The sequence below is a fragment of the Rhinopithecus bieti genome, unplaced genomic scaffold (assembly GCF_001698545.2).
Source record: "Rhinopithecus bieti isolate Rb0 unplaced genomic scaffold, ASM169854v2 scaffold_24263, whole genome shotgun sequence".
Lineage (NCBI taxonomy): Eukaryota > Metazoa > Chordata > Mammalia > Primates > Cercopithecidae > Rhinopithecus > Rhinopithecus bieti.
In genome coordinates, this window is record NW_016811410.1 from 1726778 (window position 1) to 1740766 (window position 13989).

Here is a 13989-nt window from a genome sequence, read left to right on the forward strand (position 1 = left end):
GATGTTCCTTTATATTTCCAATCTGATCAAGTATCAGGAGAAGACATCCCAAGGAGCTCCCCACACCTCTCCGCTGCACCGAGTCCGACGTGCAGGGCACTCCTCCACTGAAGCCTCCGTGGGCAGGAGCCGAGCGCCTCGCCGCCGACTGCCCCGCATGTGCGGCACAGGGCAGATGTTGAAACTGCTCTCCTTTGACCCTCTCCTACCCCTCTACAAAATAGCACAGCCCCTCAACAGACGGTTCTATCGCAAGGGAGAAAAATGGAACCGAATTATTTAAAAAGAAAAATCTGTATAACTAAATTAGTCCTATGCCCAAGACATTCATCTATCAAGAAAAAACAGCAGAATATAAGCAAAAAAACAAAATGTCCAAGTCAAAGTGCTGCCTGCGCCACCCTTTCTCCCAGGAGCCAGAACAAGAATGGTCCCTGGGCTGCAGGCTTGTCTCTCTGCCATGAACCGGTTCCAACTCCCATCCCAGACACCCAAAACCCAAGCAACCCCTCAGCCTCCTCCAACACTCCGAGATCTCATGGAGAGCCGTCCTGCTAGGGAAAGGAACTCTAAAGGAAGCCTCGGCGGGGACAGAGACAGGAGAGTAGGGGAGTAACACACAGGAAGAGGAGGAGGAAGCAAGCACCTTCTCTTTTTGGACATGCTGATTTCTGACTTAACCTGATTCCTGGGGACTAGAGCTGAGCCTGGAGGGCAGGGAGTTGCACAGCCACATCCATAAATTCTGTGTGCCTTAGTTTTACCAGCTGGGCTTTCCTGTAAGACTTAATCTGCACAGAAAAATAAGAAAAGCTTGAAACTCAAGGTGCTGACTATGCTCCCTACTCATCTTCTGCACAGCCAGGGCTTCCTGACAAGCTTCTATGGGCCTGACTCCTGAATCTCAGGCCCTGCACCTTCCACCATCTGCTGGGGCACTCACTAGCCTTCCGAATCCCCCATGCTCCTTTGATTCTAAGGTGCGCAGGTGGACACCTCTGAACCTTGCTGCAGCTTCTAACTGGGAGCTGGGGTCGCTTACTGGGCAGCAGCTTCATCCTCCTGGCGGCTGCAACACCATCCGCGGCCTCTCTGACCACGGATGAAAACGTGCACTGCCACCCTCACCCACACAGAAACACAGGACCACAGTCAGGGTCACACATGGCAACCAGCGAAATATTCTAAAAACAGATGGAACATGAAGGTCTTTCAGATGTTAACCAAAATATGAAGGAAAAGAAAGAAAACTGCCTGGGGTTTACCAAGTTGCAGTTGACTGGGTTTATTAAAGAACTTTAGTAGGGACTTGCTCCTGTGTAAATCTGTCACTCACATAACAACTTAATACATCTTAAATAAGCACTTAAAACTCTACAATACCCAACATATTTTAGAACAAGATGCTTGACTTTTATCATGGTCTGCTTTATATTTGAGACTATTATTTTTGGGGTTAAGCAATGATTCACAAAACAAGAGAAATTCCCATTTTCTTTTTCTTTTTTTTTTTTTTTTTTTTTTGAGACGGATCTTGCCCTCTGCCACCCAGGCTGGAGTGCAGTGGCCCGGGATCTCAGCGCACTGCAAAGCTCCGCCTCCCGGGTTCACGCCATTCTCCTGTCTCAGCCTCCCGAGTAGCTGGGACTACAGGCGCCCGCCTCATCGCCCCGGCTAGTTTTTGTATTTTTTAGTAGAGACGGGTTCACCGTATTAGCCAGGATGGTCTCGATCCTCCTGACGCCTCAATGATCCGCCATCCTCGGCCCTCCCAAAGTGCTGGATTACAGGCTTGAAGCCACCGCCGCCCGCCGAGAAATTCCATTTTCTATCCTAAAATCTGTTAGGCAGGGATGAGGTATTTTCCCTAAGGCTGTCGCTACAAGGACAGACTTTTTAAAGAAGCTAAAAGTGAAGTTTTGCAGTACGATAACCATGACTCAGCAACTTGTTAAAAAGTCCTCCTGCTGGTCAGGCGTGGTGGTCCATGCCTGCAACCCCAGTACTTTGGGAGGCCGAGGTGGGTGGATCACCTGAGGTCAGGAGTTTGAGACCAACCTGGCCAACACGGTGAAACCCCATCTCTACTAAAAATGCAAAAATTAGCCGGGCGTGGTGGTGCGTGCCTATAATCCCAGCTACTCGGAAGGCTGAGGCAGGGAGAACCACTTAAACCCGGGAGACGGAGGTTGCAGTGAGCCGAGATCATGCCATTGCACTCCAGTTTGGGCGACAGAGCAAGATTCCATCTCAAAAAAACAAAAACTCCTCCCACTTTAAAAGTATTATTTAAACACCACAACCCACTTTTACTTCTGTTGAAAAAGGTAAGGTGTATGGTTCTTTTTTTTTTTTTTGAGATGAAGTCTCGCTCTTGTTGCCCAGGCTGGAGTGCAATGGTGCAATCTCGACTCACTGCAACCTCCGCCTCCCAGGTTCAAGTGATTTTCCTGCCTCAGCCTCCCGAGTAGCTGGGATTACAGGCATGCACCATCACGCCCAGCTAATTTTGTATTTTTCATAGAGACAGGGTTTCTCCATGTTGGTCAGGCTAGTCTCGAACTCCCGACCTCAGGTGATCGGCCCACCTCGGCCTTCTAAAGTGCTGGAATTACAGGCGTGAGCCACTGCGCCTGGCCAAGGTATATGGTTCTTAAGTAGCATTGTGTGATATTCTACTTCTGAGATAAAAATACAAAATTATAAATATATCAAACTGTGAAGATTTAGAAAGACTGATAATATACTTACTATTCACAAAAGGATTTCTTACCATCCCAAATCAGAGAAAACAGGAATTATAAAAATCTTTAACTACCTGGACATAATCAAAATTAAAGCTGTAACAGATATGTTTTGATAATGAAATTGGTTAGCACCTGTCAATTTTCCCCATGTGGCCCAGGGACAGTCATCCTCCAGGCTCCCCTTCCTGGGGGCAGGGCCAGCGCTTCCTGCGTACAGATCTGCAGAGTGGGGAACTAGGGCCCACCAGCCTCTAAACCAAAGTTCACCACGCAAATTTAGAGACCAGACTTTGGAGATGATAAACTGTCCCTTTCATCTGTTAGGAAATTCAAGAGACAGGAAGGGCAAGGGACAGTATTTACACTTTGTTAAGGAAAAGGCAGGACAAATATTTCAGACTCCAGGCATGGCTGCACTGAGCCAAGGTTTCTGCCCGGCATCCTTGCCTACCAAATCATGATCTCGCTTCCTTTATCACTGCTCATTAGGACCTCTGACGAGGCTCCAGAAAGAAGAGGGAGGGGGCTGGCAAGGCATCAGTGAAAAGGAAGTGCCGTGATCTGGAAGCCAGTGTTTGTTTATGAGCTGTGGGCTCCTCCAAGGCCCACACTCTGAAGGTTCCCTTCCCTCTGGACAGGTGAAGCCTTCAAGGGGGCATGGAGGAGTGAGTGCTGCTCACCTCTCCTTGAAGGGAAGACAGAATTCACATCCCTGCCAGACTTCTCTGCAGGAAGTGCTGAGAAAGCGGCTCACAGCACTGCCCTACAGAACGCTCTTCTCCCTCACGGCAGGGCAGGACGGCGGGGCTGGGCCAGAACCCGCACAGGCGAATAAAGGGATTTTCAGAGACAGCCGCCTGAGTTCCTATGGAATGAAAGCACACAAATGCCCCTCACCACCACCCTGCATCCTTCAGGGGGTCCCAGCGGAATCTCCTCCCTACTCGGAAGACAAAGGCCTTGGAGACTTCACCGGGGCTCAGCCGCTGAAGCCAGAACTTAGAGAATTTCTGAAAGGAGACTCTGTGTGGCTAATGGGATGGAACTGAATCTTAATGAAATGAGACAATGAGAAAATAATTTTGCTTCCTCCCTTCTAAGTTATATGCGAAAGGTTGGATAATTGCATTTGGTTTGTGGACTGAAAATTACTGACCTCTTGTTCACGCTGAAAAATAACAACTCTGCCGCCCTTGTCTCCTGTTGCAAGAAGATCTCCAGAGTAATTAAACTCGACGGTGGAAATGACGTCCGCTGCCAACAAAATACAGAAGCGATTTACCAGATGCGGTTTTGGGGAGGAGTCACGATACCAAAAAACTAATAAAAAGGATCAAAAGAAAGATAATCATACACAACGTTCTCCCAGAATAAAGCAGAATTGTCATGGCAAACTTGTAATTGCCAAGCGGCCACTCCTTGGTTCTGGTGCAGAGAACCTGCCGGCACAGGTGAATGGGTGAGTTTTACTCCACCTCCACGCCTCGGCCCCCGGTGCACCAGGATTTATCTAGACTGCGTTGTCTTGATACAAGGATAAAGGGTAGAAATTTAGAAAATTCATTTTTAAAAGAAAAAAATGGAAAAAAATGGGTCCTGAAGAATGTTGCCTAACTTTATAATGCATACCTAATGTTAACTTTTACAATAAATCTGATTCTTATACAATAGTAACAAAAATGTTGTAACATTCTGTGCTTTGTTGGCTTCTGTACAATGTAATATTCTAGACAGTAGAGGTTCCATGTCACTGTCTGGATACAGTTACCACCATTGATAATGATGACATCATTACCAAGTGAGACAACTGTCAGGGAGGCCTTGAGATCTCTGACACCACCACAAAGACCCCAGACACCAGCTCAACAGAGGCCAAGACCCTGGGGCAGAAGAAACACCACCACTAAGCAGTGCAGAAGTCCTCAGGTGTCCTAAGGCTAACCCTTAGGGTTGGGAGGGGAGCGCCTGGATTTATGACAGACATTAAAAAAAAATCCCAGGTCTGTCACTTGCACAAAGATTTTATATTTTCAGGGAGCAGTTCCATGATGGACTCTGGAGGAAGCTGGCTTCTCTGCAGTGCTGCTATGTCGTGTGTGGATTGACGAGGATAAGGCCTGGTGTGGTCTCCTGAGGGCCCTGCCGGAGCTTGTCCTATGGTCACAGCGGGACTCTTCGCCTTACCCTGCAGTGTGGGGGAGTCTCAGGAACAGCTAGAACACTACAAGCTCACCCCCCTGCTGGGCACCAACTCAAGGGCTCACCCAGGGCTCATGGTATCTTTAAAGTAGGAAGTAAAAAACCACTAAATGGCTATTGTAAACAACCTACTTACTAATATATGGGCCCTAAAGTTGAAGTAACTCCAAGAGCTCCCCCTAAAAGTGGCTCTACTAGAACGCAAGTCTGAAAGGTCTGCAGAGGCGTTTAATCGTGTTAGTGAAGGATTTCCACCAACATCTACACAGCGAGCTCCTGCGGCTGGCACTGTTCACCGGCTTCACGTGGGAATCCCTGGCCTGGGATTTCTTTCTTTTTAAAAACCTTCAGACTTTGGAAGAAGGATTAGGTTGCTTCTTAGAAGTGTCACTATTAAATTACTGAAAATAACCTACTTGCTTAAATGAAACTAAAATACTATGTATCGGATTAAAAAGGTCTACATCTATGTCATTTATACCCAGAGGGTGTATAAAATTACATAATTAATGGTATTCTAGCTCTGTCAGTGATTTTCAAACTTAATTAAAATGGACTGAGTCTTTGAAAAGAGAAACTCCTGTAACTGTCGGTGCTGAGAAATTTCATTAAGCTACGCAAACATGCGTGAACCTAAAGTTAGAAATACTGCAGCACTTAATCTCTAAACCCAAACTAAATACACAAAATTACAAAACCAACATTTAAATTATCAATATCAAATTAACCTGACAGAGATAGTTTTTAATAACCAGACTGATGCTGAAAGCATAAATATGGTATTAAAGACACCAAGTACATTTTGGTTTTTTTTTTGAGACAGGCAGTGCAGTGGCTCGATCTTGGCTCATCGCAACCTCCATCTCCAGGGTACACGTGATTCTCATGTATCAGCCTCCTGAGTCACTAGGATTACTTGTGTGCGCCACCACACCCAGCTAATTTTTTTATTTTTAGTAGAGACGGGGTTTTGCCATGTTGACCAGACTTGTCTCCAATTCCTGGCCTCACGTGATCGGCCCGCCTCAGTCTCAAGTGATCAACTTGCCTCAGTGTCCCAAAGTTGAGTTAGGTATTTTAAAACTACCATAAACTTCACCATGGCTGCATTCTGCCTCCATTTCCCTGCTGGGGTAGGGGTAGCTTCTGCCCACAATACAGCCTGGCACCTCCTGGCAGTCCCGGGGAGGCATCGGGTCTCTTCTCAGCCAGATGGGCTCCACTGCGATGTCACAATGCACCTGCCGTGGCACTGCTGCCGGCTGGCTGTGCAATCCTCACCCAACATCCGGGTCACATCAAATCCGCAAGCCACCCCGAGTCCTCTCAGACTCCCCCTCCGTCAAACACGGCAGGCCACGTGTGTGTGTTCATCTCCTTTACCCTCCCACCCCCGCCCAGGTGTCAGAAGAAAGCAGAAAAAGCATCTATGTGAGCAGCTTCAACAAACGTGGGGACAGCAAGGGGCTGGCAGAAAGATGCAGAAAGTCTTTCCGCAGCTGCTTTCCCCAGGTCGCCCCCCATTCACCCTGACAGGTGGGAGCACATAGCTACTCCAGTTTCTTGTTCCTCAGACACTGGCTACCAGCCACTTCCCCAGGGTGCCCTCCGAAATACTCCAGCCCAGGGGAAAGGGCCTCAGTATTTGAACACTGGGGTTTCACAAGGACATGGCCAACCACAGTGAAGCCACCAGCTGAAAAGCTCACGCCCACAGCAACAGCAGCCTCCCCCCGCTCAGAAACAACCAACAGCCACGGCCTGCAGAGCCTCAAGAAGTCACCAAAACAAAGGCAGGTGGAGCCGGACCCAGGGGCTCAGGCCTGTAATCCCAGCACTCTGGGAGGCTGAGGTGGGTGGATCACCTGAGGTCAGGAGTTCAAGACCACCCTGGCCAACACTGCAAAGCCCCATCTCTAACCACTGTATTCCAGCCTGGGTAACAGAGCAAGATTCCATCTCAGTAAAAGATAACAAAAAACAAAAGCAAGGATGGAATCTGAACAAAAAGAGATGGGAAAGCCCAATTCATGTTCTGGGGAGCTGTTAACTACTACCAGACATTGCAGTTCCAGTGCTTGGCTAAGTGCTTACTAGGAGCCAGGTGCTCTTGTAACCACATGTGAGCCCTGCACTAACCTAATCAGGCCTGCTAGGAGCCCCAGGAAGCAGGGCTATCATCAACCCCGCCTGACAGAGAGGAGGGATGCTGGATGTGGGACCCTGTGCGTCCGAGGCGGCAAACCCCTGCTGGTGAGTGGGGAGAACACCCGGGCTGGTGTCTCAGGACACCCAGCGGGGCCCCCAGGAAAGGAATAATATGCTTGAGAAGGAAATGGGAGGAAAAAGTGCCATGTGAAATCCAAAGGGCAACAGTAATAACAAAAACCTTCAGATCTCCTCCAAAGGGCAGAGCAGAAAGAAAGGAGATGGACAACATGAAGGGTAAGACAGCCAGAGGACCCGTTTCGGTGCCACCTCCCAGCGGATGAGCTCTAGAAACACAACAGAGAAAGCAAGGGAGAAGCACCCAAGGCCCTTCCCAGGCTCAGAAGGCCCCATTCCCAGGCTCAGAAGGGCCCCTTCCCAGGCTCAGAAGGCCCATTCCCAGGCTCAGAAGGCCCATTCTTCCCAGGCTCAGAAGGGCCAATTTCCCCAGGCTCAGAAGGGGCCATTCCCCAGGCCCTCAGAAGGGCCCCCGATTCCCAGGCTCAGAAGGGCCCCATTCCCAGGCTCAGAACTGGGCATTTCCCAGCTCAGAAAGGGGCCACCCACATTCCCCAGGCTCAGAAGCCCGGCATGGCTGGCAGCAGACCCAGGCCATGCGCATCTCAACACCAGGACAAACAGGAGATTCTAAACATTTCCAGAGCAAATGAACAGGCCACCTAGAGAGGGAGTCAGATGGCATCACACAGGTTGCAGGAAACATGGGTGGTTTGCAACCACCCTCAAAATTCTGGGAGAAGACAATTTTCAACCCAAAATGCTAGACCTAGTCAAGTTTTCGATCAAATCTGAAGGAGGAATAAAAATGTTTTTGAATACGCAAAGAGCCAAACCAAACAAACATGTTCTCAGGAAACTGCTGCGAGAGCCAATTTGGCAAAATGAGAGAAAAAGCCAAGAGAAAGATCAGGGATCTGACTTCCAAAAAATGGTGAGAGGCGAATCTCAGGACACGAGCCAGGCGGCCGGCCTGGCTGGCCTCAGAGTGGCCGTCCAGGCGCAGGAGACTGGTCTGGGGACAAGAAGAGCTGAGAGCTGATCTGACGTGTTGGTATTTGATAGACCTGTTGAAGTGTTTGCTAACAAAACAAACAAAAACAAAAAACAAACAAATGCACTAAAGACAGATAACTAAGCATATGAGAAAATCAGGCAATCATTAGCTCTAGGAAAGTGAAAACTTGTATGAAAAAGAAAAGGCATAGTTCAATAATACACAATATTTACCTGTTAACAAAATACTATGTAACAAAAACTTGCAATAGATTTCTTTCAACCTCTTTATTTGCGGGGAGTGGGGGCACACGTGGGCTGAAGATAGTATCAGTGAAAAGCGGAATCATCAGTTGCCACACAGGAGGTTGGCACTTATAGTTCGAAATCACGGAATGAAAAGTGAGCAGTCGCAGCACGGGAGACAGAACCAGGGCAGCCTCACGTGGCAGGAGAGGAAGGGCAAGTGACGAGGAGGTCCCAGGTTTAAAGGCCATCTGGGTGCCATGAGGAAGCAGACTAGGAGCTGTGGATGGGGAAGGGGAAGTGGAGTCAGTGGGATCTGTAAAAGATGGCCTAGAAGTCACAACCACATGCCCCAGGGAGAGTCGGGCCCTGGTGGCCGGGAGGGAGGCGCAGAGCACAGCTGGGAGCTGCTGTGAGAATGGAGAGGGCAGGTGTGGGGGGCAGAGCACAGCCCCTCAGGCTGCAGTTTCCATGAGGCATGAGGGAGGGTCATCCGCTAGGAGTGAAAGAGAGGGGACATGGGTGATGTCGGGAGCCTACGGCGGAAGTCCCCTCAGAAGAGAGAAGAGTGACGAGTCTTGAGAAATGCAGACCTGCCTCGCAGTATCCACGCCCACTTCAGACCTGAGGCCAGCAGCTTATCTTTTTAAGCTGATCCTACATCTGAGTGGCTCTAAACCAAGCACTGTGTGGCGGCCTCAAAACGACACAAAGCCAGTCTTCACTCGGGTTAGGCTTTAGCGAATGAAACTCTAGGCCCGTCTTCACTCGGGTTAGGCTTTAGTGAATGAAACTCTAAGGGCAAAGCCCGTCTTCACTCGGCTTAGGCTTTAGTGAATGAAACTCTAAGGGCAATACAAGACCATCAGGTACGTTCCCACGATGGCATTTCCAGCCTGCCCAGTGGCTGGGAGGAGGCAGAGGCTCAGAGGATCAGGAGGGGGAGCCTGGGCAGGGCAGGGACACCCGAGTCTGAGCCCCAGGGGAGACGATGGCATGCAGGAAGCCGGTGTGGGGAGCAGAGTCACTCCGCTGGAAGCACAGGAGACAGGAATCCAAGGGGGTGCCTGAAATCAAGATTTCCAAGGCAGTGCAGGGGGCAATGACAAGACTGTCTGGGGTCATCAGCCTTCAGGAGATCCAGAAACTGCATCCGGACAGAAACACCATGAAGGCAGACAAACAACTCCAGGGTGAGTTCTGGGGTTGAGGACAGAGGCGCCTGTCGTATTATTATTCTACTTTTCTTTTCTATGTACACCATTTCTAATTACTTCCTTTAACTGGTCTGTCAAATATGAATGCACCAGATCAGCTCTCAGATCTTCTTGTCCCCAGAGACAATGTCTCCTGACCCGTCTCCCCTGCCTGGATGGCCGTTTGGAAGCCTGCTGGCTGCATGGCTCACGTCCTGAGACTTTTCCTAATAGTTTTGAAAACTCACTAGAGGTTTTTCAAAACAAAATAAAAATGTGACTATTTCACTTCTCTACTTCTCTGGATCTTCACTTCCGCCAGCCTCCGCCCACGGCACCCACCACCTCTGCTGGAGGGTTGCTGCAGCCTTCAAGGGGTTCCCCCATTTCCTCTCCTGAGCCTCAGAGCCCAATGTCCAGAAAGCAGCGGGAGGAAGCTCTTGAAAAGCATAAAGATAACATTACCAGCCTGAAAACACCCTGTCAATACCCAAATACCACAATCAGTCTATTACCAGAAAAGATACAGTCCTTAAAACTCATCACCTAAAATTACTGTCACTGTCAAAACAAAAGGGATCCATGACAGACACGACATGAAAGTTTCCCGCAGGCCCGTTGTGCTTCCCTTCTTCGGCTAGTTCTGGAGTGGTCATTTAAACACACTTCCTGGCACAGAACCACAGACCAGGTACTCCTCACGAGACCACTGCCCCTTCCCGATGGTCTTCACCTGGCCACCAGGAACTGAGGTGGCCTAGCAGCCCAAGAGGTGGTTATAAGGAAAACCAGTGCCCTACTGGAGGCACCAGCAAATCGGACCCCCAGTAAATACCCAGCCACACCAGGAGCACATTGCCAGGACGCCAGGCCCGCCCGCACTCCCTCCCTCCGGGGGCAGAGGAACTGGTGTCCACCTTCCCCAGCCGTCAGGGAAGGGCGAGTACAAGCCACCCTGCAATGTCACACTCTCATACACCGGCTGAAATGAGACTGACCTTTAAAGATATCCACGGCAGCTCTTGCAGACCGCTCCTGGAGCACACGGGTACAGCAACTCTGAAAACCATCAGGCAATATCCACTAAGGCGAAACATGCATATCTGGTGACCCAGAAACTCCACTCCAGACACACAGCCACCAGAATTACACATGTGCATCACTGAACCACTTACGAGAATGTTCACAAAAGAATCAACTTGAATGTCCGTCAACAGTAGAAAAGATGCATAAACTGTGGCATATTCATACAACGGAACACCACGCAGCAATGAAAATAATCAAATGACCACTACCTAACACCACAGGTTACTTACAGAAAGCTGAAACTGTGGAGGACTTAGGGCGCAATTCCACTTATACCACATTCAAGAACGGGTGTCCAGTGCGCGACGCCAGCTGGGGCAGCAGCTGCCCCGGAGGGAGGGAGGGAGGGAGGGCCTGGAGTCCTGGCAATGTGCTCCTGGTGCGGCTAGGTATTTACTGGGGGTCTTTGCTGGGCGACAGTCAGTACTGCATGCCTGGGATCGGTGCCTTCTGCAGGTATCCCACACTGCAGCAAACATCCCATGGACTTCAGGCACAAGCAGCTGTCCATCTTCACTCAGACTCTCACCGCCTCTGAGCTCTGTGCCTCCGATCCGCGCACCCCTCTGACCCACGCACCCGCCCTCTCTGAAGGCTCCCTTCATCCTCTTGGTCTGAAATGTGCAATCCCTGACAGCAGCTTTCCCCAGGCCCTCTCCATGGGGGTCTCTGTTCTCTCACACCCGACTCCCTGGGGAGAGTTTCTCCTTCCTCCATTTGATGCTCCCAGACCACGGCTCCTCCCTCCTCAAAATGACTGTCTCACCTTTCCTCTCCCCTCAAACGTCCAGCGCCCCAGCCACTCACCCCACCCACTTCCTATTAATGAATCTGCTTATTTCATGAAAAACAGAAGAACCCAAAAGAGAACAGCCTTAATCTCCCTGTCAAAGACACCCCCTGCAATGGAAGAAGCCACTGCTTCCAGCAGAGACCACCTGGAGCAGGATGACACAAGCTGGGCAGCTCTCTGGACTCGTGGTCACCATACCCTCTCCTCCCAGTCCTTCATGAACTCGCTGTAGGGAGTGCTCTGCTTCCCTGACTCACCAACTTCACCCATTTCAACCCACCCCTACTCTGGCAACCAGTTCATTTCCTGCCGTTACCACCCAATCACTTCTCTCCTCTACACGCTGCGTAGAGGCAAGGTGCTGGGCGAGGCCACTTGTTTCCTGCTCTGCGGCACCTGGCAGGGCTATGCGCACACACAACAGTCAAAACACACATCCAGCCAGAAGGTTTTTGGAAATCACAACTCCTTCACATAAAACTTCTCTGAGAATTTAGTATGTATGCAGAAAGAGGAGTAGAGCTGCTCTCCAAGGATGCGGAGTCTACTGAGGCTGCCAGGCAGTGAGCTCAACACAGGGCACTCTGGATATGACAAACTGACAGACAAGGGAAGTGGGAAACAGTCTACCTTTTCTAATGTTTTGTAGAGCCGGGGTCTCACTATGTTGTCCAGGCTGGTCACAAACTCCTGGGCTCAAGTGACCCTCCTGCCTCAGCCTCCCAAAGCACTGAATTACAGGTGTGAGCCACTGCACTCAGCTGGAAGGAAGACACTGTCTACAAGCAGACACAGACGCACACACATACACACGCTTCTGTGTCTTTTCAAAGAAACTCACCTAAAGGCAAAAAGTCCATTCTGTTCAAAAACCAGACAGAAACTAATAGAAGTGAATTATAAGCCTCTACCATATATTTAAAAAATATGGGCCGGGCGCGGTGGCTCCAAGCCTGTAATCCCAGCACTTTGGGTGGCCGAGACGGGCGGATCATGAGGTCAGGAGATCGAGACCATCCTGGCTAACAGGTGAACCGACCCCGTCTCTACTAAAAAATACAAAAAACTAGCCGGCGAGGTGGCGGAGCGGCCTGTAGTCCCAGCTACTCCGGGAGGCTTGAGGCAGGAGAATGGCGTAACGCCGGGGGGCCGGAGCTTTGCAGTGAGCTGAGATCCGGGCCACTGCACTCCAGCCTGGTGGACACAGCGAGACTCCGTCTTCAAAAAAAAAAAAAAGAATTGGAAAACTATTTATGTCCCCCGAGACCCAGTAAAGATTCTAGAGACACTATAAATCTAGAAGTCATCCAAAAACTGAGTTTATGCACAAATTAACTGACGAGAGGCACGAGACAGCCCAAACGCGAATACGCAGGCAAGGGTAGGAGAAAGGTCCTGGGAGAATCTCTGCCCGCCCAAGTCATTGTGCATGTGGGGGAAGTTCACCTAAACAACCACATTGAAAATCCTGTCCGCTTAACACATGCCCAGTAAGGGAATAAAGTCAACGTGGAGGGGCTCAGACTAAGGCTGTGTGCACTGAAGAACAGGGCGGAGCCACCAGGAATATCGCACCTAATGCCTGGGGAGGGGCTGGCCTCTTCAACCACTGTGTGGTGGCCTGTTATTCAATTTGTGGAGGGAAAACCTGCCTGGAGAACCCCTCTCTTTTCTGAGAGCTTTCATTTGCTTAATAAATTCTGCCCTCCTCACCCTTCAATGTGTCCGCATGCCTGATTTCTCCTGGTTGCAAGGCAAGAACCTGAATTTAGCTGACAAAAAAAAAAAAAAAAAAAAAAAAAAAAAAAAAAATCCTGCATCATTATGACTAGACTGGATAAAATGTGACAAAGCAGAAAATTCTGCATATTACTTTCTAGTCACTTAGGCACTAAAAAAAAAAAGTTTGTGGCAAATTATTCTAAAATGCAGAAGTCAGAAAGAACAACTGAAACTTCATTTCTCTGCTACAGGAACAAACAGTATTTTTGAAATATGAGAAGTATACCATACCCTAGGAATGCAAGGTTGGTTTAACAAAAACAAATCAACGTAACACACCATGCTAACAAAATAAAGGACAAAGTCCACATGGTCATCTCAATAAATGCAGATAAAGAATTTAACAAATCCAACACCTTTCCATGATAAAAAACACTCAATCAACTAAGAATAAAATGCAACTTCCTCAACTTGATAAAGAGTGCCTACAAAACCACAGCTAACATCCCACTTAATGATGAGTCTGAATGCTTTTCCCTTGAGAGCAGGAACAAAACAAGGACGTTTGATTTGTTAACTTCCAGTAAACATTCTACTGGAAATTCTAGCTGGGGCAATTAGGCAAAGAAAAGAAATAAAAGGCATCCAGATTAAAAAGGAATAACATATCTCTATTCACAGCCAGCATTATATTGCATATAGGAAATCCTAAGGAATCTACAAACACAAAACCCATCAGAGCTAATAAACAGGTTCAGCAAGGACACAGGATGCAAGG

General features: G+C 49.0%; 1 protein-coding gene across 9 annotated transcripts in view; it reads right to left on the reverse strand.

Annotated features, from left to right (window-relative positions):
• Positions 1-13989, reverse strand: part of PPP2R2D (protein phosphatase 2 regulatory subunit Bdelta) — a 55593-nt gene that overhangs the window by 21205 nt on the left and 20399 nt on the right. For 4 of the 9 annotated variants that reach the window (XM_017893837.1, XM_017893839.1, XM_017893840.1 and 1 more), the window contains exon 3: positions 3904-4001. The exons of 4 other annotated variants lie outside the window; for them this stretch is intronic. In XM_017893837.1, coding sequence (XP_017749326.1) covers positions 3904-4001 — 98 coding nt within the window. Of the gene's footprint in view, positions 1-3427; positions 3522-3903; positions 4002-13989 lie in introns of those variants that run through there. One more of the 9 variants, XM_017893845.1, reaches the window with a different exon arrangement.